At 48.0% G+C, this 25,189-nt stretch overlaps 1 protein-coding gene across 3 annotated transcripts in view; it reads right to left on the bottom strand.

The window, feature by feature from the left end:
• Positions 1-25,189, bottom strand: part of SLC24A4 (solute carrier family 24 member 4) — a 130,432-nt gene that overhangs the window by 28,413 nt on the left and 76,830 nt on the right. For all 3 annotated transcript variants that reach the window (XM_075330994.1, XM_075330992.1, XM_075330993.1), the window contains exons 3-4: positions 14,212-14,288; positions 708-782 (exon numbers count right to left, since the gene is read on the bottom strand). In XM_075330994.1, the coding sequence (XP_075187109.1) occupies positions 708-782; positions 14,212-14,288 (152 nt within the window). The remainder of the gene's footprint in view (positions 1-707; positions 783-14,211; positions 14,289-25,189) is intronic.

The following is a 25,189-nucleotide window of genomic DNA, read 5'->3' as shown; positions in this document are numbered from 1 at the left end:
GCCCCCTGCGGGTCCAGGGGTGAACTACAAGGACCAGACACTAGTCTGATACATTGTAGCAATGCCCTATAGAAGCTCGGTGCTGTCCCCTGCGGGTCCAGGGGTGAACTACAAGGACCAGACACTAGTCTGATACATTGTAGCAATGCCCTATAGAAGCTCGGTGCTGTCCCCTGCGGGTCCAGGGGTGAACTACAAGGACCAGACACTTGTCCGATACATTGTAGCAATGCCCTATGGAAGCTCGGTGCTGTCCCCTGCGGGTCCAGGGGTGAACTACAAGGACCAGACACTAGTCTGATACATTGTAGCAATGCCCTATAGAAGCTCGGTGCTGTCCCCTGCGGGTCCAGGGGTGAACTACAAGGACCAGACACTAGTCTGATACATTGTAGCAATGCCCTATGGAAGCTCGGTGCTGCCTCCTGCGGGTCCAGGGGTGAACTGCAAGGACCAGACACTAGACTGATACATTGTAGCAATGCCCTATAGAAGCTCGGTGCTGCCCCCTGCGTCGCTCGTCTGTGTCAGTCTTCACTGCAGCTCTGCGATTTTATTCATGCCCCAGGACCACGTGGATCTACACAGATGTGGATCCAGTGCGTGAGAATTGGAGTAAGCACTTGAGGCTGGAGAGGATCTAATGTGGGGGTGTGGGTCTAATATGGGGGTGTGGGTCTAATATGGGGGTCTTATCGTGCACTCACCTCACAAATTTTCTCCAGGGATGGAACAAAGAAGTCATCACAAACGATGGCCAGAGCATAAAACATGTAGAGAGCCTGCGAGAGGGAGAAGACACGTCAGAGACCGCACAGCCAGCGCAGCGCAGAAAAGGCTTAGATACACGGGAGGATGGAATTACATACACAGCTCAGCAGACTGTATCACACAGGAGAGGATTAGATACACAGCTCAGCAGACAGTATCACACAGGAGAGGATTAGATACACAGCTCAGCAGACAGTATCACACAGGAGAGGATTAGATACACAGCTCAGCAGACAGTATCACACAGGACAGGATTAGATACACAGCTCAGCAGACAGTATCACACAGGAGAGGATTAGATACACAGCTCAGCACAGTATCACACAGAATAGGATTAGATACACAGCTCAGCTGACTGTATCACACAGGAGAGGATTAGATACAGAGCTCAGCAGACAGTATCACACAGGAGAGGATTAGATACACAGCTCAGCAGACAGTATCACACAGGAGAGGATTAGATACACAGCTCAGCAGACAGTATCACACAGGAGAGGATTAGATACAGAGCTCAGCAGTATCACACAGGAGAGGATTAAAAACACAGCTCAGCAGACAGTATCACACAGGAAAGGATTAGATACAGAGCTAAGCAGACAGTATCACACAGGAGAGGATTAGATACACAGCTCAGCAGACAGTATCACACAGGACAGGATTAGATACACGGCTCAGCTGACAGTATCACACAGGAGAGGATTAGAGACACAGCTCAGTAGACAGTATCACACAGGAGAGGATTAGGTACACAGCTCAGCAGACTATCACACAGGAGAGGATTAGATACAGAGCTCAGCAGTATCACACAGGAGAGGATTAAAAACACAGCTCAGCAGACAGTATCACACAGGAAAGGATTAGATACAGAGCTAAGCAGACAGTATCACACAGGAGAGGATTAGATACACAGCTCAGCAGACAGTATCACACAGGAGAGGATTAGATACAGAGCTCAGCAGTATCACACAGGAGAGGATTAAAAACACAGCTCAGCAGACAGTATCACACAGGAAAGGATTAGATACAGAGCTAAGCAGACAGTATCACACAGGAGAGGATTAGATACACAGCTCAGCAGACAGTATCACACAGGACAGGATTAGATACACGGCTCAGCTGACAGTATCACACAGGAGAGGATTAGAGACACAGCTCAGTAGACAGTATCACACAGGAGAGGATTAGATACACAGCTCAGCAGACAGTATCACACAGGAGAGGATTAGATACACAGCTCAGCAGACAGTATCACACAGGAGAGGATTAGATACACAGCTCAGCAGACAGTATCACACAGGAGAGGATTAGATACACAGCTCAGCAGACAGTATCACACAGGAGAGGATTAGATACACAGCTCAGCAGACAGTATCACACAGGACAGGATTAGATACACAGCTCAGCAGACAGTATCAGACAGGAGAGGATTAGATACAGAGCTCAGCAGACAGTATCACACGAGAGGATTAGATACACAGCTCAGCAGACAGTATCACACAGGATAGGATTAGATACACAGCTCAGCAGACAGTATCACACAGGACAGGATTAGATACACAGCTCAGCAGACAGTATCACACAGGAGAGGATTAGATACACAGCTCAGCAGACAGTATCACACAGGAGAGGATTAGATACAGAGCTCAGCAGTATCACACAGGAGAGGATTAAAAACACAGCTCAGCAGACAGTATCACACAGGAAAGGATTAGATACAGAGCTCAGCAGACAGTATCACACAGGAGAGGATTAGATACACAGCTCAGCAGACAGTATCACACAGGACAGGATTAGATACACGGCTCAGCAGACAGTATCACACAGGAGAGGATTAGATACACAGCTCAGCAGTATCACACAGGAGAGGATTAGATACACAGCTCAGCAGACAGTATCACACAGGAGAGGATTAGATACACAGCTCAGCAGACAGTATCACACAGGAGAGGATTAGATACACAGCTCAACAGACAGTATCACACAGGAGAGGATTAGATACACAGCTCAGCAGACAGTATCACAAAGGATAGGATTAGATACACAGCAAAGCAGACAGTATCACACAGGATAGGATTAGATACACAGCTCAGCAGACAGTATCACACAGGACAGGATTAGATGCACAGCTCAGCAGACAGTATCACACAGGAAAGGATTAGATACACAGCTCAGCGGACAGTATCACACAGGAGAGAATTAGATACACAGCTCAGCAGACAGTATCACACAGGAGAGGATTAGAGACACAGCTCAGTAGACAGTATCACACAGGAGAGGATTAGGTACACAGCTCAGCAGACTATCACACAGGAGAGGATTAGATACACAGCTCAGCAGACAGTATCACACAGGAGAGGATTAGATACACAGCTCAGCAGACAGTATCACACAGGAGAGGATTAGATACACAGCTCAACAGACAGTATCACACAGGAGAGGATTAGATACACAGCTCAGCAGACAGTATCACAAAGGATAGGATTAGATACACAGCAAAGCAGACAGTATCACACAGGATAGGATTAGATACACAGCTCAGCAGACAGTATCACACAGGACAGGATTAGATGCACAGCTCAGCAGACAGTATCACACAGGAAAGGATTAGATACACAGCTCAGCGGACAGTATCACACAGGAGAGAATTAGATACACAGCTCAGCAGACAGTATCACACAGGAGAGGATTAGAGACACAGCTCAGTAGACAGTATCACACAGGAGAGGATTAGGTACACAGCTCAGCAGACTATCACACAGGAGAGGATTAGATACACAGCTCAGCAGACAGTATCACACAGGAGAGGATTAGATACACAGCTCAGCAGACAGTATCACACAGGAGAGGATTAGATACACAGCTCAGCAGACAGTATCACATAGGAGAGGATTAGATACACAGCTCAGCAGACAGTATCACATAGGAGAGGATTAGATACACAGCTCAGTAGACAGTATCACACAGGAGAGGATTAGATACACAGCTCAGCAGACTATCACACAGGAGAGGATTAGATACACAGCTCAGCAGACAGTATCACACAGGAGAGGATTAGATACACAGCTCAGCAGACAGTATCACACAGGAGAGGATTAGATACACAGCTCAGCAGACAGTATCACATAGGAGAGGATTAGATACACAGCTCAGCAGACAGTATCACACAGGAGAGGATTAGATACAGAGCTCAGCAGACAGTATCACACAGGAGAGGATTAGATACACGGCTCAGCAGACAGTATCTCATAATAGTCTTAAATATACAACATTACATAATTAGATACATGATACAGGCCTCAGCAGACATTATCACACAATATCTGATAAATACAGAAGCTCAGCAGACAGCATGTTTCATGATGAGATTAGATACACAGCTCTGCAGGCAGTATCGCACATGACAGGCTTAAATACAGATGCTCTGCAGTGAGGATATAACATGACAGGCTTAGATACACACTGACTCTGTTGACAGTATCCAGTATGAAAAGCTTAGAAACAACTTAATACGAGGTGCCTATATCAGCGGTCTATAGTATCACTGCACTGTGCATCCGAGTCGCTGGAGCAGATTATTACAAGGATTAGCTCATTGTCTCTGCAGGAGTAATAATCCGGGGAATTTCTTTGCCTGCTTGTAGTGCGTATGGAATTGTAATCACCAGTGACATCACACGCTACAGATGACACCGATGACATCACACGCTACAGAAGAAGCCGATGACATCACACGCTACAGAAGAAGCTGGTGACATCACACGCTACAGAAGAAGCTGGTGACATCACACGCTACAGAAGAAGCTGGTGACATCACACGCTACAGAAGAAGCTGGTGACATCACACGCTACAGAAGAAGCTGGTGACATCACACGTCTACAGAAGAAGCCGATGACATCACACGCTACAGAAGAAGCTGGTGACATCACACGTCTACAGAAGAAGCCGATGACATCACACGCTACAGAAGAAGCTGGTGACATCACACGCTACAGAAGAAGCTGGTGACATCACACGCTACAGAAGAAGCCGATGACATCACACGTCTACAGAAGAAGCTGGTGACATCACACGCTACAGAAGAAGCCGATGACATCACACGCTACAGAAGAAGCTGGTGACATCACACGCTACAGAAGAAGCTGGTGACATCACACGCTACAGAAGAAGCTGGTGACATCACACGCTACAGAAGAAGCTGGTGACATCACACGTCTACAGAAGAAGCCGATGACATCACACACTACAGAAGAAGCCGATGACATCACACGCTACAGAAGAAGCTGGTGACATCACACGCTACAGAAGAAGCTGGTGACATCACACGTCTACAGAAGAAGCCGATGACATCACACGCTACAGAAGAAGTTGGTGACATCACACGCTACAGAAGAAGCTGGTGACATCACACGTCTACAGAAGAAGCCGATGACATCACACGCTACAGAAGAAGTTGGTGACATCACACGCTACAGAAGAAGCTGGTGACATCACACGCTACAGAAGAAGCTGGTGACATCACACGTCTACAGAAGAAGCCGATGACATCACACGCTACAGAAGAAGTTGGTGACATCACACGCTACAGAAGAAGCTGGTGACATCACACGCTACAGAAGAAGCTGGTGACATCACACGCTACAGAAGAAGCCGATGACATCACACGCTACAGAAGAAGCCGATGACATCACACGCTACAGAAGAAGCTGGTGACATCACACGCTACAGAAGAAGCCGATGACATCACACATCTACAGAAGAAGCTGGTGACATCACATGCTACAGAAGAAGCCGATGACATCACACATCTACAGAAGAAGCTGGTGACATCACACGTCTACAGAAGAAGCTGGTGACATCACACGTCTACAGATCAAGCTAGTGACATCACACGTCTATACACAACACTGGTGACATCACACGTCTACATATGAAGTTGGTGACATCACACGTCTACATATGAAGTTGGTGACATCACACTCTACAGAAGAAGCTGGTGACATCACACGTCTACAGAAGAAGCTGGTGACATCACACGTCTACAGAAGAAGCTGGTGACATCACACGCTACAGAAGAAGCTGGTGACATCACACGTCTACAGATGAAGCTGGTGACATCACACGTCTACAGATGAAGCTGGTGACATCACACGTCTACAGATGAAGCTGGTGACATCACACGTCTACAGAAGAAGCTGGTGACATCACACGTCTACAGATGAAGCTGGTGACATCACACGTCTACAGATGAAGCTGGTGACATCACACGTCTACAGATGAAGCTGGTGACATCACATGTCTATAGACGATACTGGTGACATCACACGTCTATACACAACACTGGTGACATCACATGTCTATAGACGATACTGGTGACATCACACATTTACAGATGACAACAGTGACATCACATCTTTATAGAGGATAACGGTGACATCACAGATCTACAGATCTGAGCAGGAAATTCAATTGTAATCCTTCTCTGGACCAGGCTAAAAGCCTCACACTTTGTAGCTTTGTAGAGTTGCAGGTTGTTTTGCAGCTAATAGAAAGGGAATTGATACAAATCATCTTCCAATGCGAGTGGGAATGAGCAGCGAGTGAGATTTGTTTCTTAGGGCGGCTTTGCACGTTGCGATATTGCACGTGCGATGTCGATGGGGTCAAATAGAAAGTGACGCACATCCGGCGTCACTTTTGTCATCGTACTGTGGAAATGCTAGATGATACGATGAACGAGCTCAAAAACGTCGTTATCGTATCATCATTGCACTCACCGACATTTCCATAATGCCGGTGCCGCGACAGGTACGATATTTATCCTCGTTCCTGTGGCAGCGCACATCGCTGTGTGTGAAGCCGCAGGAGCGAGGAGCACACCTACCTGCCGCCGGCGGCTATGAGGAAGGACGGAGGTGGGCGGGATGTTTACATCCTGCTCATCTCCGCCCCTCCGCCGCTATTGGCCGCCTGCCGTGTGACGTCGTTATGACGCCGCACGACCCGCCCCCTTAGGAAGGAGGCGGGTCGCCGGCCAGAGCGACGGTCGCAGGGCAGGTGAGTGCATGTGAAGCTGCCGTAGCGATAATTTTCGCCACGCCAGCTATCACACGATATCGTACCTGCGACGGGGGCGGGGACTATCGCGTGCGACATCGCAGCATCGGCTTGCGATGTCGCAACGTGCAAAGCCCGCCTAAAGTGGGCTTTACACGCTGCGATATCGGTCCCGATATCGCCAGCGTGGGTACCCGCCCCCCCATATGTTGTGCGACACGGGCAAATCGCTGCCCGTGCTGCAGAACATTGCCCAGACCCGTCACACATACTTACCTGCCCGGCGACGTCGCTGTGACCGGCGAACCGCCTCCTTTCTAAGGGGGGCGGTCCGTGCGGCGTCACAGCGACGTCACTGAGCGGCCGCCCAATAGAAGCGGAGGGGTGGAGATGAGCTGACATAACATCCCGCCCACCTCCTTCCTTCCACATAGCGGCCGGGAGGCAGGTAGGGAGAGCTTCCTCGTTCCTGCGGTGTCACACGCAGCGATGTGTGCTGCCGCAGAAACGAGGAACAACATCGTTACTGCTGCAGTAACAATTTTTGAGAATGGACCCCCATGTCACCGATGAGCGATTTTTCACGTTTTTGCAACGATGCAAAATCGCTCATCGGTGTCACACGCAACGGCATCGCTAATGCGGCCGGATGTGCGTCACCAATTCCGTGACCCCAACGAGTTCGCATTAGCGATGTCGTAGCGTGTAAAGCCCCCTTAAGCTAGCTGGGGTAGATGTGGGGGAGGAGGGTAGTATGGAGCTGCAGGACAGCGAGGCAGATAGCTGGGGTAGATGTGGGGGAGGAGGGTAGTATGGAGCTGCAGGACAGCGAGGCAGATAGCTGGGGTAGATGTGGGGGAGGAGGGTAGTATGGAGCTGCAGGACAGCGAGGCAGATAGCTGGGGTAGATGTGGAGGAGGGTAGTATGGAGCTGCAGAATAGCGAGGCAGATAGCTGGGGTAGATGTGGAGGAGGATGGTAGTATGGAGCTGCAGGACAGCGAGGCAGATAGCTGGGGTAGATGTGGAGGAGGATGGTAGTATGGAGCTGCAGGACAGCGAGGCAGATAGCTGGGGTAGATGTGGGGCAGGAGGGTAGTATGGAGCTGCAGGACAGCGAGGCAGATAGCTGGGGTAGATGTGGGGCAGGAGGGTAGTATGGGGCTGCAGGACAGTGAGGCAGATAGCTGGGGTAGATGTGGGGGAGGAGGGTAGTATGGAGCTGCAGGACAGCGAGGCAGATAGCTGGGGTAGATGTGGGGCAGGAGGGTAGTATGGGGCTGCAGGACAGTGAGGCAGATAGCTGGGGTAGATGTGGGGCAGGAGGGTAGTATGGAGCTGCAGGACAGCGAGGCAGATAGCTGGGGTAGATGTGGGGGAGGAGGGTAGTATGGGGCTGCAGGACAGTGAGGCAGATAGCTGGGGTAGATGTGGGGGAGGAGGGTAGTATGGAGCTGCAGGACAGCGAGGCAGATAGCTGGGGTAGATGTGGGGGAGGAGGGTAGTATGGAGCTGCAGGACAGCGAGGCAGATAGCTGGGGTAGATGTGGAGGAGGAGGGTAGTATGGAGCTGCAGGACAGCGAGGCAGATAGCTGGGGTAGATGTGGAGGAGGAGGGTAGTATGGAGCTGCAGGACAGCGAGGCAGATAGCTGGGGTAGATGTGGGGGAGGAGGGTAGTATGGAGCTGCAGGACAGCGAGGCAGATAGCTGGGGTAGATGTGGGGGAGGAGGGTAGTATGGAGCTGCAGGACAGCGAGGCAGATAGCTGGGGTAGATGTGGAGGAGGAGGGTAGTATGGAGCTGCAGGACAGCGAGGCAGATAGCTGGGGTAGATGTGGAGGAGGAGGGTAGTATGGAGCTGCAGGACAGCGAGGCAGATAGCTGGGGTAGATGTGGAGGAGGAGGGTAGTATGGAGCTGCAGGACAGCGAGGCAGATAGCTGGGGTAGATGTGGGGGAGGAGGGTAGTATGGAGCTGCAGGACAGCGAGGCAGCGGACGGGTGATAGGAAGCGGAGGACAGGGAAGAGTCAGGGAGTCTCGTCTTGATCCGGCACACCTCTACAAGTTTTCTAGGTTGGCAGATCAGGGGGGTGTCAGTCCAGAGGCAGCAAGACACATCCTCTGAAAGCCGGAGGAGTCTCTGCTTCAGTAAGGGGGAAACAGGAGTGCAGGCCAGACAGGTGCAGGTAGTGGGGGACTCCAATACTAGGGGAACAGATAGGACAATCTGTCACAAAGACAGGGATCACCGAGCAGTGTGTGGTCTTCCTGGCGCTGGAGTTCGGCACATCACTGATTGGGTGGACACATCACTAGGAGGGGCTGGTGAGAACCCAGCGGCCATGGTGCATATCAGCACAAACAAAGTTAGAGGTAGGTGGAAGGTCCTTAAAGATGATTAGGCTGTAAGCTAAAGGCAAGGACCTGGAAGGTGGTGTTTGCTGAAATACTGCCTGTACCACGTGCCGAGGCAGAGGGAGATTAGGGCGGTAAATAAGTGGCTCATGAATTGGTGCAGAAAGGAGGGCTTGGGGGTCGACTGTTGGCCAAAAGTTCTATGTTAGCGACGCACTGCACCTCAATAGGGAGGGAACCTCTGTGCTGAGGGGAAAACTGGTCAGACGTATGGTGGAAGGGTATAATCCAGGGACTGAGTGAGGAGAGCAATTACTATACAGGAGGGGAACATAGTGACCTGGGCATAAGTAATGAAATTGGGGGTGGCGTGGGGGGGACAGTCAATACACTAAGCAAGAATAGAGATATAGAGAAATACATACAGTGCATGTACACGAAGGCCAGAAGCCCCAGCAACAAGAGGGGGGATTAGAATTAATATAGGTGGAAAAAAATTCTGACCAATTCTACATGATAATATATGTGAGTCCCTATGGATGGAGATAGAAGAGGGAGAAGGAAGAATAAAATACTGAGAGGGGATTGTTATACGTCTCCAAATATAATGGAAACAGAAGAAAATGTGGCACCCCTGAGGTCTCAGGTGCCACAAAATGTAACCTGTGGAAACCCAAACCCCGGAATATCTGTGCCAGTCAACACACCAGCACCCTCAGGCCATATACATAACCCCAATTTCAGACTGCCTAGCAACAGGTAAAAGAGATGGGCACTTATTGGCTAATTGCCACCCAATCTGTAGGGAGAGACCCAGCAAGGGGAGGGGCGTGTGGTCAGTTGGGAGGTTGGCCGGAAGGAGTGTGGAGGAAGAAGTCAAGGAGAGGAGAGGTGGAAGTAGAGAGTTGAGGGTGAAGGTACAGAAAGACCTGAAGTAACACCGGAGTGCTGTAAAGGGAGTGAGGGACTGTGGAGTACAGAAGCAGGACTCCAGGGACCGTGGGTTACCTGTGGAAGTGTAAGACTCAAGGGACCGCGAGAGGCCTGTGGAAGTCTGGAACCAAGGCTCAGCACGAGGCAGGGTGCAGACCCTAGGACAGTGGGACACTTTATGGTCAATTGTTAAATCTGCCGGGCGAGAAGATCTCCAGGGTCCATCGCCAACCAAAAAGTCTGAAGCACAAGTAGCAAAGAGGAGACCGGGGACTGAACCCCTTAAATAGTCCAGGCTGCCTGCAATAGGACCAAGACTGAAACGGAAGGGTTCCCCAGAAGCTCTAGGCCACGAGAGCCCAATACCAACAAGTGTGCTTGGAGGACAGCTACCCCAGGTCACAGCTGGCACGGAGAACAAGGGGAGCGGGAACACCTGAAACCGGCACCACAGGGTCCAGGTACCAGCCACAAGTAAAAGACAAGTTGAAACTGCAATACCGGTGTGGACTGTTTCCTTCTCGCCTCCGTACACGTGCACCGACTGTCCCCTACCATTGCCCTCTCATCATCCACTGCTGGGGCCTAGCCCTGCTTGCGGAGGGCCCAAAACACCTAAGCTGCACTACTCCACCAGCCCCAGCAGGACCCTGCAGCGGCGGCTTCAATAACCTGGCCACACACCGCAAGTGGCGTTGTCGAGAACTCTTTATTTTTTTTTCTTCCATTTTTAACCCCTTTTTTATCGGACCGACCCCCAGGGTCACAGAACCGGGCATCAGCTGCGACCATGACTGTTCCTACCTGCGCACCGCACACCCAGGACAGAGTACCCCACAGCCCTGGGGCGTCACAAAAATATCCTCAGAAAGCAAATAGATGAGGAGTGAAGCAGGGAGAAGTCATTATTATGGGGGACGTCGACTATCCTGGGGGCAGAAACCTGCAAGTCCAGCCAAGGAGACAATGAAAGACAATCATTGTCCACAACCGGTGCAGGACACCACAAGAAGGGGGCGCTGCTAGACCTAATATTAACCAATAGGCCAGACCACACAGCAAACACATTCAGACTAGGTCAAGGTCAGCAATGAGGAACCACAAGGGTCAGTATTGGGCCCTCTTCTTTTTAACATATATATATATTAATTACCTTGTAGGGAGTAAACAGAGAAGAATTTCAGTATTTGTAGATGATACTAAACTCTGCAGACTAATCAATACAGAGGAGGAAAATTTAATATTCCAGAAGGATTTGTGTAGGCTGGAGGCTTGGACTGAGAAATGGCAATTAAACTTTAATGTGGATAAATGTGCGGTCATGCACTTGGGCAGGGGAAATAATATTTATAATTATGCACTTTATTGTAAAACATTCGGTAAAACTGTGACAAAGAAAGACTTGGGTGTATGGGTGGACGGTAAACTCAGCTTTACTGACCAGTGTCAGGCAGCTGCTGCCAAGGCTAATAAAATAATGGGATGGTTTAAAAGAGGCCGAAACGCTCATGAGAAGAACAGAGTTTTGCTTATATACAAGTTACCAGTGAAGCCACACGTAGAATACTGGGTACAATTTTTGGTCTCCAGTTTATAAGAAGGACAGAGCTGACATAGAGAAGGTGAACTCGTAATCACAGATGCAGATTCTTTCTGTAAGAGCAGTGAGGCTATGGAGCGTTCTGCTACATGATGTCACTACAGGTCTATAGATGAAACTAGTAATATCACACATCTATAGATGACATCACACGTCTATAGACGATACTGGTAATATCACACATCTATAGATGACATCACACGTCTATAGATGACACTGGTGACATCACACATCTATAGATGACATCACACGTCTATAGATGACACTGGTGACATCACACAGCTATAGATGACATCACACGTCTATAGATGACACTGGTGACATCACACATCTATAGATGACATCACACGTCTATAGATGACACTGGTGACATCACACATCTATAGATGACATCACACATCTATAGATGACACTGGTGACATCACACATCTATAGATGACATCACACGTCTATAGATGACACTGGTGACATCACACATCTATAGATGACATCACACGTCTATAGATGACATCACACGTCTATAGATGACACTGGTGACATCACACATCTATAGATGACATCACACATCTATAGATGACACTGGTGACATCACACATCTATAGATGACATCACACGTCTATAGATGACACTGGTGACATCACACATCTATAGATGACATCACACATCTATAGATGACACTGGTGACATCACACATCTATAGATGACATCACACGTCTATAGATGACACTGGTGACATCACACATCTATAGATGACATCACACGTCTATAGACGATATTGGTAACATCACACCTGTGTAGATGATATCACATGTCTATAGATGACATCACACGTATATAGATGACATCACACGTCTATAGATGACACCGGTGATATCACACATCTATAGATGACACCGGTGACATCACACATCTATAGATGATACTGATGACATCACACATCTATAGATGACACTGATGACATCACACGTCTATAGATGACACTGATGATATCACACATCTATAGATGACACTGATGATATCACACATCTATAGATGACACTGATGATATCACACATCTATAGATGACACCGGTGACATCACACATCTATAGATGACACCGGTGACATCACACATCTATAGATGACACTGGTGACATCACACGTCTATAGATGACATCACACATCTATAGATGACACTGGTGACATCACACATCTATAGATGACACCGGTGACATCACACATCTATAGATGACACTGATGACATCATACATGACGCCGGTGATATCAGGATGATGCTCCCCGGCTGCAGATTGCTGCGAGCAGTGCAGTGCGCAGGTTATAATTTGTCTGTAATTCATCTCGCTGCAGTCATTATTCACGCGCTATTTCTCTTTCCAGACTCGGCTGCATTCATGTAGAACACGGAGACGACTCCTGAGAATACCAATCGCTCATGATCAACTTATCAGAGCGGAGTCGTCACCGGGGATCTCGTCTGCATGACAAGCTCAGGTACTGCAGTGTCAGGGAGCTCTTAAAGGGACACCGCACTGAATTCCTGGAGCTTTCCTCTCCTGTTCAGTTGTTACATCCTGAAAAAGCTGGGTTACACGTCACGAGGAGGCCGTCCTAGCGTCACACACCCACAGCGTCACACACCCACAGCGTCACTCACCCACAGCGTCACTCACCCACAGCGTCACTCACCCACAGCGTCACACACCCACAGCGTCACACACCCACAGCGTAACACACCCACAGCGTCACACACCCACAGCGTCACACACCCACAGCGTCACACACCCACAGCGTCACACACCCACAGCGTCACACACTCACAGCGTCACACACCCACAGCGTCACACACCCACAGCGTCACACACCCACAGCGTAACACACCCACAGCGTCACACACCCACAGCGTCACACACTCACAGCGTCACACACCCACAGCGTCACACACCCACAGCGTCACACACCCACAGCGTAACACACTCACAGCGTCACACACCCACAGCGTCACACACCCACAGCGTCACACACCCACAGCGTCACACACTCACAGCGTCACACACCCACAGCGTCACACACTCACAGCGTCACACACTCACAGCGTCACACACCCACAGCGTCACACACCCACAGCGTCACACACTCACAGCGTCACACACTCACAGCGTCACACACCCACAGCGTCACACACCCACAGCGTCACACACCCAGCTTTCCTGGATCTCTAGAAGGCAGACGTTCCTCGTGCTGTTCTGCACCTCCATCCTCTACAGCTGCAGAGTCTGGAGAATGTATGTGTTTATATTCTGCTACATTGGAACTTTGTGTTGGGAAAGGATTCTCTACACTGAAAGCAATGGGAATAAATACTTTCAAGCGTTAGGTCAGGAATGTTTCCATTCAATGACTGCAAGCAGAGATACAGTGATCGCACAGGTCCGGTTCAGCATCACTGGTCCCGTTCGTATTTAACCCTTTCTTTTATGTCCAAGAAGCCAGACTTACGCAGAAGATGTGCAGCAGGACGGCTCCTTTCTGACGTTCCTTGATGGTGAATAGATCATCCGGAAACTCGTTAATAGCTGCAACGCAAAAAAATAAGAAAAATTACTTATCTGCTGGACGATAAAAAAAGGGAAACGATGAAAAGAAAAATTATCCTGCAAAAATCTGCAAATACAACAAGCAACAAGAAATGGAAAGTTCAACTGATCTCGGCCTTCAGAGCTGAAATCTCGCAGCATTCCCTACTTTTGCAGCTTCATTGTAGTAAGTGACAGTTTTACAGCAGAAGTCATCAGATAGGAGAATCCCCCTGCATTATAGGACTTAATATAAGCTGTTAGGTGGGGGGAGGGGTCTGTCATTAAACTTGCTGACTGTTTCCAATAACTACAAACAGAACAGTGAATACAGCTCTGGAGAACAATACATGATGTAATTTGCTGAGCTGACGGTATCTAAGCCTTTCTTGTGTGATACCGGCTGCTACCTATGTGTGTAAGCCAATCATATGTGATCCTGACAGAGAGGGATTCAGCACTACAACCCCCATCAGGTATTGATTGTAATTAATGCATTTCTCTCCGCAATCGCAGGTGGAGGATACGAGGTGCTGGGATAGTCTCTGCAGGAGCCGGGATCTGCTGGTATTATATGTGTCAGGTCTAAATGGCTGCTGATGGGTAACGAGCTGCAGGGACTGAGCCTCATTACTACAAGAAGCAGCGGAGGACTGACAGATCACAGCAGGAACTCCAGAGCGCAGCTCCTGAGGGACAGAAACATCCCAACAATACCGGAGTCCACACAACCCGCAGAAATCAAGTCTAGTGTTTAGGTTCATATATACTGTACCCCCAGTGTCATTATCCTGTACCCCCAGTGTCAGTGTCATTATCCTGTACCCCCAGTGTCAGTGTCATTATCCTGTACCCCCAGTGTCATTATCCTGTACCCCCAGTGTCATTATCCTGTACCCCCAGTGTCATTATCCTGTACCCCCAGTGTCATTATCCTGTACCCCCAGTGTCATTATCCTGTAACCCCAGTGTCATTATCTTGTACCCCCAGTGTCATTATCCTGTACCCCCAGTGTCATTATCCTGTACCCCCAGTGTCAGTGTCATTATCCTGTACCCCCAGTGTCAGCGTCATTATCCTGTACCCCCAGTGTCAGTGTCATTATCCTGTACCCCCAGTGTCAGTGTCATTATCCTGTACCCCCAGTGTCAGTGTCATTATCCTGTACCTCCAGTGTCAGTGTCATTATCCTGTACCCCCAGTGTCATTATCCTGTACCTCCAGTGTCAGTGTCATTATCCTGTACACCCAGTGTCAGTGTCATTATCCTGTACCACCAGATTCATTATCCTGTACCCCCAGTGTCAGTGTCATTATCCTGTACCCCCAGTGTCAGTGTCATTATCCTGTACCCCCAGTGTCAGTGTCATTATCCTGTACCCCCAGTGTCATTATCCTGTACCCCCAGTGTCATTATCCTGTACCCCCAGTGTCAGTGTCATTATCCTGTACCCCCAGTGTCATTATCCTGTACCCCCAGTGTCATTATCCTGTACCCCCAGTGTCATTATCCTGTACCCCCAGTGTCATTATCCTGTACCCCCAGTGTCATTATCCTGTACCCCAGTGTCAGTGTCATTATCCTGTACCTCCAGTGTCAGTGTCATTATCCTGTACCCCCAGTGTCATTATCCTGTACCCCCAGTGTCAGCGTCATTATCCTGTACCTCCAGTGTCAGTGTCATTATCCTGTACCCCCAGTGTCAGTGTCATTATCCTGTACCACCAGATTCATTATCCTGTACCCCCCAGTGTCAGTGTCATTATCCTGTACCCCCAGTGTCATTATCCTGTACCCCCAGTGTCATTATCCTGTACCCCCAGTGTCATTATCCTGTACCCCAGTGTCAGTGTCATTATCCTGTACCTCCAGTGTCAGTGTCATTATCCTGTACCCCCAGTGTCATTATCCTGTACCCCCAGTGTCATTATCCTGTACCCCCAGTGTCATTATCCTGTACCCCCAGTGTCAGTGTCATTATCCTGTACCTCCAGTGTCAGTGTCATTATCCTGTACCCCCAGTGTCAGTGTCATTATCCTGTACCACCAGATTCATTATCCTGTACCCCCAGTGTCAGTGTCATTATCCTGTACCCCCAGTGTCAGTGTCATTATCCTGTACCCCCAGTGTCATTATCCTGTACCCCCAGTGTCATTATCCTGTACCCCCAGTGTCAGCGTCATTATCCTGTACCCTCAGTGTCATTATCCTGTACCCCCAGTGTCAGTATCCTGTACCCCCAGATTCATTATCCTGTACCCCCAGTGTCAGTGTCATTATCCTGTACCCCCAGTGTCATTATCCTGTACCCCCAGTGTCAGCGTCATTATCCTGTACCCTCAGTGTCATTATCCTGTACCCCCAGTGTCAGTATCCTGTACCCCCAGATTCATTATCCTGTACCCCCAGTGTCAGTGTCATTATCCTGTACCCCCAGTGTCATTATCCTGTACCCCCAGTGTCAGTGTCATTATCCTGTACCCCCAGTGTCAGTGTCATTATCCTGTACCCCCAGTGTCAGTGTCATTATCTTGTACCCCCAGTGTCAGTGTCATTATCTTGTACCCCCAGTGTCAGTGTCATTATCCTGTACCCCCAGTGTCATTATCCTGTATCCCCAGTGTCAGTGTCATTATCCTGCACCACCAGATTCATTATCCTGTACCCCCAGTGTCAGTGTCATTATCCTGTACCCCCAGTGTCAGTGTCATTATCCTGTACCCCCAGTGTCAGTGTCATTATCCTGTACCCCCAGTGTCATTATCCTGTACCCCCAGTGTCATTATCCTGTACCCCCAGTGTCATTATCCTGTACCCCCAGTGTCAGTGTCATTATCCTGTACCCCCAGTGTCATTATCCTGTACCCCCAGTGTCATTATCCTGTACCCCAGTGTCAGCGTCATTATCCTGTACCCTCAGTGTCATTATCCTGTACCCCCAGTGTCATTATCCTGTACCCCCAGTGTCAGTGTCATTATCCTGTACCCCCAGTGTCATTATCCTGTACCCCCAGTGTCATTATCCTGTACCCCCAGTGTCAGCGTCATTATCCTGTACCCTCAGTGTCATTATCCTGTATCCCCAGTGTCAGTATCCTGTACCCCCAGTGTCATTATCCTGTACCCCCAGATTCATTATCCTGTACCCCCAGTGTCAGTGTCATTATCCTGTACCCCCAGTGTCATTATCCTGTACCCCCAGTGTCAGCGTCATTATCCTGTACCCTCAGTGTCATTATCCTGTATCCCCAGTGTCAGTATCCTGTACCCCCAGTGTCATTATCCTGTACCCCCAGATTCATTATCCTGTACCCCCAGTGTCAGTGTCATTATCCTGTACCCCCAGTGTCATTATCCTGTACCCCCAGTGTCAGTGTCATTATCCTGTACCCCCAGTGTCAGTGTCATTATCCTGTACCCCCCAGTGTCAGTGTCATTATCCTGTACCCACAGGGTCATTATCCTGTACCCCGAGTGTCATTATCCTGTACCCCGAGTGTCGGGTCAGTTTAATTGAGGATTATACATTGAAGCATTCATCGGTTTCTGTTATTTTCTCTCTGGGCTGGTTCCCAGTATTGGGGGAGCTGCACCTTCAGTGCTTCTCGTCTTTTCTCCCTTTTCATGTGTTGGTTGCTACAGGTAACAGCGCATTGTGTCAGTCGCAGCGAGCGCTGAAATCCTGGTCCTTCTCCTCATTAGTGATGTGACAGTGAGATCCCTCTCCAGCGCTCTACATCTAAGCCATTTGTCAGCACAGCGGAGGCCGCACAGGACACGGCCGCTCCTCGCACTCTGATTTACAGAACATGCCCCAGATTTTATCTGACAATGTATAAAATTCCTAATAAGCAACAGAAATCGGCGAAGTCTAACAGAAAGCGTCATCTCCAGAATATACAGAAGACGGCAGGAAACACCTGTACAATGCATGGAATGCACCAATGTAATCATTAGAGGTTACAGCCACCTATTCATTATTCTGTACTGATCCCGAGTTACCTCCTGTATTATACTCCAGAGCTGCACTCACTATTCTGCTGGTGCAGTCACTGTGTACATACATTACTGATCCTGAGTTACCTCCTGTATTATACTCCAGAGCTGCACTCACTATTCTGCTGGTGCAGTCACTGTGTACATACATTACTGATCCTGAGTTACCTCCTGTATTATACTCCAGAGCTGCACTCACTGTTCTGCTGCTGCAGTCACTGTGTACATACATTACTGATCCTGAGTTACCTCCTGTATTATACTCCAGAGCTGCACTCACTATTCTGCTGGTGCAGTCACTGTGTACATACATTACTGATCCTGAGTTACCTCCTGTATTATACTCCAGAGCTGCACTCACTGTTCTGCTGCTGCAGTCACTGTGTACATACATTACTGATCCTGAGTTACCTCCTGTATTATACTCCAGAGCTGCACTCACTATTCTGCTGGTACAGTCACTGTGCACATACATTACTGATCCTGAGTTGACCCTGAAGATACAAATTGATTATGCAGCTTTACAAGTTTCGTGATCTTGTAACTTTCTCAGAAATGTCTTTCATAGTTTTATAGAGGTCTCAGGAATGGAAGTCTTCAAATAATTTCAGTTTTTGAGTTTAGTTCCGCTTCACAAATAGTTACGACTCATGCGATATGCATCGCACTATGCCAAACTATTAGGTTACTGTGGGGAAAATGTTGCAAAGTGGAAGCTTCAAAAGTGTAAATGGTTCATTTTAATCAAGTAACAAAATACAAAGTGAAAGAACAAAAGAGAAGTGTAAATCCCATCAGAATGTGGTGACCGCGCGTCGCCTCCACCTGGAACCCCTCAAAAAGCACTAAAAACCCACCATAACATGGAGTAAATGCATTTTTTTTGTTAAAACCACTTGAATAGGATCCATCTTTCTTCACTTTTTTTTAGCTTTTAAATTTGTGAAGAGACTTCACAAAGCTGAGGATTTGTTACACTGTATCCACGCTACACACTCATCTATCAGATAAACACACCATCATCTGTTTGACTTTGATACAATGTATCAGTCAGTTGATTTCAGAGCGGATTGCCTGCTGTTTGTACACATGTAGCCCAGAATGTTTCCATTCACTGACAGCAAGGACAGACCCCAAAAGTGGTAGAAAACATAAAGTCTATAGAAAGTTTCAGATTTATTTATTTTTTTCCCCAAAAAAACTTTTTCCAGATACGAAAGCAATGGATTTTATGGTGATATTTTATTTCCTAATATTAATACTTTCCATATTCCAGGTGTATAAATCATCTGGAGCAACTGAAAAAAGTACACCTGCGATGGTATCGGTCCCCAGCCAACTTAGCACAGTTCCTCCCAAATTATTCGCCACATTGTTGGAAGGGCTGCCTCCAAAGGGGTACTCTTGGTCACTGCTGGTGGGCTTGTCCCAAGGTTTTCTCGTTCTGGTTGGAGGTGTTTGGCCTGATGGGTGAGCTGACAGGCAATCGTATTAATCCGAATCCGGCTCTGGCAGTGCTAAACGTGGGTATAGAGGAGTTCTCTTGGGAATCCAGGGGTTTATTAGTTCACATTCTAGTAGCTGCCAGATATTGCATAAGTTTGCACTGGAAATCCCCAAAGACGCCTACATTAGTGGAACTATATAACCGAATTAATCTCCAATGCCAATACGAGTTCTGTCCGGCTCACTCCATCCGCGCCAAAAACAAAATACTTCCGATTTGGGACACGTGGTTAAACTCTGTATATGCATCCCCTGTCAGGCATCTGTTTCCAGGGCAAACTGTTGATAATTAAAAACGGGTCAAATAGGCTCAAAGTGTGTGTTATGCAGGGAGTTCACCCATACCACATGTCAATAGTCAAGGTGTTTAAATATCTGTTGTTGTTACTGCTCGGGCTGCCCCAAAACGCCATCCAATTCCCTCCCTCCCCCTCCCCCTCCCTGGTTGCCTCCTTGCAACCATCCATGGTTCTCCCCCTCTCCCCCACCTCTCTCTCCCCTCCCTTTTCTTATCTTCCTTTCTTACTCTCTGGTTCTGGTTGTTTGGATCCCTCATTTTGAGGATTAAAGAGTAAATTGGTAGGTTGACTCTATACGTATTGGGTATTGATTAACCTAAAAAAGTTGCAACTTGCATCAGACATGATTGGTGGTGGTGTGACAGGAAATGTGAATCATAATCAAAGGTGACACTACCACATGTTACAGCGTTGTTTTCTTTGTGTATTATTGCCAATGATACCTGAATTTCTCCTTTTTTGTAATGTAACTTCCTACAATAAAAATTGATTGGATTAAAAAAAAAAAATATTAATACTTTCCACTGCCCGCTTTATAATCCAGAATGTCTTAATCTTCCAGCAATTGATGGTGGATTAAAAATCTTCCCAGTAATTTTGCTGAATTATTGGCGGTCGCCCAGAGTTACACCGGTGACAGGTGGCTTTGATGTTTCTGATCAGATCTAGACTCTCTCCTTCCTTTGTCCCCTCCACCTGCCTCATTCATCTGGAAGATATTAGTTCCTCAGGGTGAAACATTGTATCAATATTTAAAAAAAATACTATTAGTGAAGTGTAAACACAAAGAAGTCATTAAAAGGGCCAGCAGCAGCGAGTCTCCAAGGAGGAGCGGTAATTAGAGGATGGATGTGGATCACGATCAAAGCTCCTTATTCTGGGACATATGAGACATCAGAGCCCGGCAGCGGCTGCAGCAAGAACAGGAGGAACCAGCCCCCCTTCATCTACCCAATATCCAGACTCCTCTTTTTGTACTTGGATTTTTGGCCATTTCCGATTCCCTTTGTAGTGAGATGCCATTATCATCATCTGTGAAATGTGATGGTTTCTCCATCAGTAAAATTATAGACAAGGATGGAAAATGCCAATGAAGACAAATACAATAAGTCTCATCATTCACAAGATTCAGTCCCTGCTGCTTCATGACAATGTGTCCTGATACTCCTCTGTATTCTGATACTCCCATCATCCCCGGCCCCAGTGCACATGGGTAATCTCCATATCTAATACCATGTATCACTCCCATCATCCCCGGCCCCAGTGCCCATGGGTAATCTCCATATCTAAAATAATGTATCACTCCCATCATCCCCGGCCTCAGTGCACATGGGTAATCTCCATATCTAATACCATGTATCACTCCCATCATCCCCGGCCCCAGTGCCCATGGGTAATCTCCATATCTAAAACAATGTATCACTCCCATCATCCCCGGCCCCAGTGCCCATGGGTAATCTCCATATCTAAAACAATGTATCACTCCCATCATCCCCGGCCCCAGTGCCCATGGGTAATCTCCATATCTAAAACAATGTATCACTCCCATCATCCCCGGCCCCAGTGCCCATGGGTAATCTCCATATCTAAAACAATGTATCACTCCCATCATCCCCGGCCCCAGTGCCCATGGGTAATCTCCATATCTAAAACAATGTATCACTCCCATCATCCCCGGCCTCAGTGCCCATGGGTAATCTCCATATCTAATACCATGTATCACTCCCATCATCCCCGGCCCCAGTGCACATGGGTAATCTCCATATCTAATACCATGTATCACTCCCATCATCCCCGGCCCCAGTGCCCATGGGTAATCTCCATATCTAAAACAATGTATCACTCCCATCATCCCCGGCCCCAGTGCCCATGGGTAATCTCCATATCTAAAACAATGTATCACTCCCATCATCCCCGGCCCCAGTGCACATGGGTAATCTCCATATCTAATACCATGTATCACTCCCATCATCCCCGGCCTCAGTGCCCATGGGTAATCTCCATATCTAAAACAATGTATCACTCCCATCATCCCCGGCCCCAGTGCCCATGGGTAATCTCCATATCTAAAACAATGTATCACTCCCATCATCCCCGGCCCCAGTGCCCATGGGTAATCTCCATATATAAAACAATGTATCACTCCCATCATCCCCGGCCCCAGTGCCCATGGGTAATCTCCATATATAAAACAATGTATCACTCCCATCATCCCCGGCCCCAGTGCCCATGGGTAATCTCCATATCTAAAACAATGTATCACTCCCATCATCCTCGGCCCCAGTGCCCATGGGTAATCTCCATATATAAAACAATGTATCACTCCCATCATCCCCGGCCCCAGTGCCCATGGGTAATCTCCATATATGAAACAATGTATCACTCCCATCATCCCCGGCCCCAGTGCCCATGGGTAATCTCCATATATAAAACAATGTATCACTCCCATCATCCCCGGCCTCAGTGCCCATGGGTAATCTCCATATATAAAACAATGTATCACTCCCATCATCCCCGGCCCCAGTGCCCATGGGTAATCTCCATATATAAAACAATGTATCACTCCCATCATCCCCACTGCTCATGGGTAATCTCCATATATAAAACAATGTATCACTCCCATCATCCCCGGCCCCAGTGCTCATGGGTAATCTCCATATATAAAACAATGCATCACTCCCATCATCCCTGGCCCCAGTGCCCATGGGTAATCTCCATATCTAAAACAATGTATCACTCCCATCATCCCCGGCCCCAGTGCCCATGGGTAATCTCCATATATAAAACAATGTATCACTCCCATCATCCCCGGCCCCAGTGCCCATGGGTAATCTCCATATCTAAAACAATGTATCACTCCCATCATCCCCGGCCCCAGTGCCCATGGGTAATCTCCATATATAAAACAATGTATCACTCCCATCATCCCCGGCCCCAGTGCCCATGGGTAATCTCCATATATAAAACAATGTATCACTCCCATCATCCCCACTGCTCATGGGTAATCTCCATATATAAAACAATGTATCACTCCCATCATCCCCGGCCCCAGTGCTCATGGGTAATCTCCATATATAAAACAATGCATCACTCCCATCATCCCTGGCCCCAGTGACCATGGGTAATCTCCATATCTAAAACAATGTATCACTCCCATCATCCCCGGCCCCAGTGCCCATGGGTAATCTCCATATATAAAACAATGTATCACTCCCATCATCCCCGGCCCCAGTGCCCATGGGTAATCTCCATATATAAAACAATGTATCACTCCCATCATCCCCGGCCCCAGTGCCCATGGGTAATCTCCATATATAAAACAATGTATCACTCCCATCATCCCCGGCCCCAGTGCTCATGGGTAATCTCCATATATAAAACAATGTATCACTCCCATCATCCCCGGCCCCAGTGCCCATGGGTAATCTCCATATATAAAACAATGTATCACTCCCATCATCCCCGGCCCCAGTGCTCATGGGTAATCTCCATATATAAAACAATGTATCACTCCCATCATCCCCGGCCCCAGTGCTCATGGGTAATCTCCATATATAAAACAATGTATCACTCCTATCATCCCCGGCCCCAGTGCTCATGGGTAATCTCCATATATAAAACAATGTATCACTCCCATCATCCCTGGCCCCAGTGCTCATGGGTAATCTCCATATATAAAACAATGTATCACTCCCATCATCCCCGGCCCCAGTGCTCATGGGTAATCTCCATATATAAAACAATGTATCACTCCCATCATCCCCGGCCCCAGTGCTCATGGGTAATCTCCATATATAAAACAATGTATCACTCCCATCATCCCCGGCCCCAGTGCCCATGGATAATCTCCATATATAAAACAATGTATCACTCCCATCATCCCCGGCCCCAGTGCTCCCAGTATACTCTCCATATATAAAACAATGTATCACTCCCATCATCCCCGGCCCCAGTGCTCACAGTATACTCTCCATATATAAAACAATGTATCACTCCCATCATCCCCGGCCCCAGTGCTCACAGTATACTCTCCATATATAAAACAATGTATCACTCCCATCATCCCCGGTCCCAGTGCTCACAGTATACTCTCCATATATAAAACAATGTATCACTCCTTGTTTCCTAGAGCTAACATTCCTATGTCTCTATTGAATATGATATACTACTTTCATTATTATTAGGCGTTCCCAATGAATCACTCCGATCATCCCTGACCCCAGAGGGTCATAACACTAACTTTATATCTAATATAATGTATCACTCCAAACATCCCTGAACACAGGAGCTCAGAATATATTCTCCTTATCTACACATATTGTACCACTCCCATCACTGGCAGACACAGAAGAGGCCCCTGTGCAAAATAATTAATGGCCCTTTCCAGTCCAAACACTTATCAAAATGCACAATTCCACCTGCTTTGGCGGCATAAATTGCCCACAACCTCTTGGGCCCGTGGGCGGCAGCACAAGCTGCATAAATCATATGTCCGCCCCTGACTCTCATCATCCCTGTAATCTCCATATCTAGTACAATCTATCACTCCCATCATCCCTGTTTCTAGGAGCTCACATTCCTATTTCCCCATCACACGAAACACACTACACCCAGGGGGGACAAACCATAGGTGCAACCTGTGCCATCTCGTCAGGAGGCCTTATGCAACTCCATCTCTAAAGCCACTAGCAGACATACACTCATATGTAAGTCCCATGCTGTCCATTTCCTTGTGATCCTCCTTGAGATGTTTCTCCTCCTTCATTGGAGTCCAGCTGTGTGTAATTACACTGATAGGACATGATTTGGAAAGGCGCACACCTGTCTATATAAGACCTCACAGCTCACACTGCATGTCACACCAAATGAGGATCATGAGGCCAAAGGAACTGTCCAAGGAGCTCAGAGACAGAATTGTGGCAAGACACAGATCTGGCCAAGGTTACAAAAGAATTTCTGCAGTACTCAAGGGTCCTAAGAGCGCAGTGGCCTCTATATTCCATAAATGGAAGAAGTTTGGGGCCACCAGAACTCTTCCTAGACCTGGCCGTCCAGCCAAACTGAGCAATCGTGGTAGAAGAGCCTTGGTGAGAGGTA

This window comes from Anomaloglossus baeobatrachus, chromosome 12, assembly GCF_048569485.1.
Source record: "Anomaloglossus baeobatrachus isolate aAnoBae1 chromosome 12, aAnoBae1.hap1, whole genome shotgun sequence".
In the NCBI taxonomy this organism is placed as follows: Eukaryota; Metazoa; Chordata; class Amphibia; order Anura; family Aromobatidae; genus Anomaloglossus; species Anomaloglossus baeobatrachus.
This window is presented reverse-complemented; position numbering and strand designations above follow the sequence as displayed.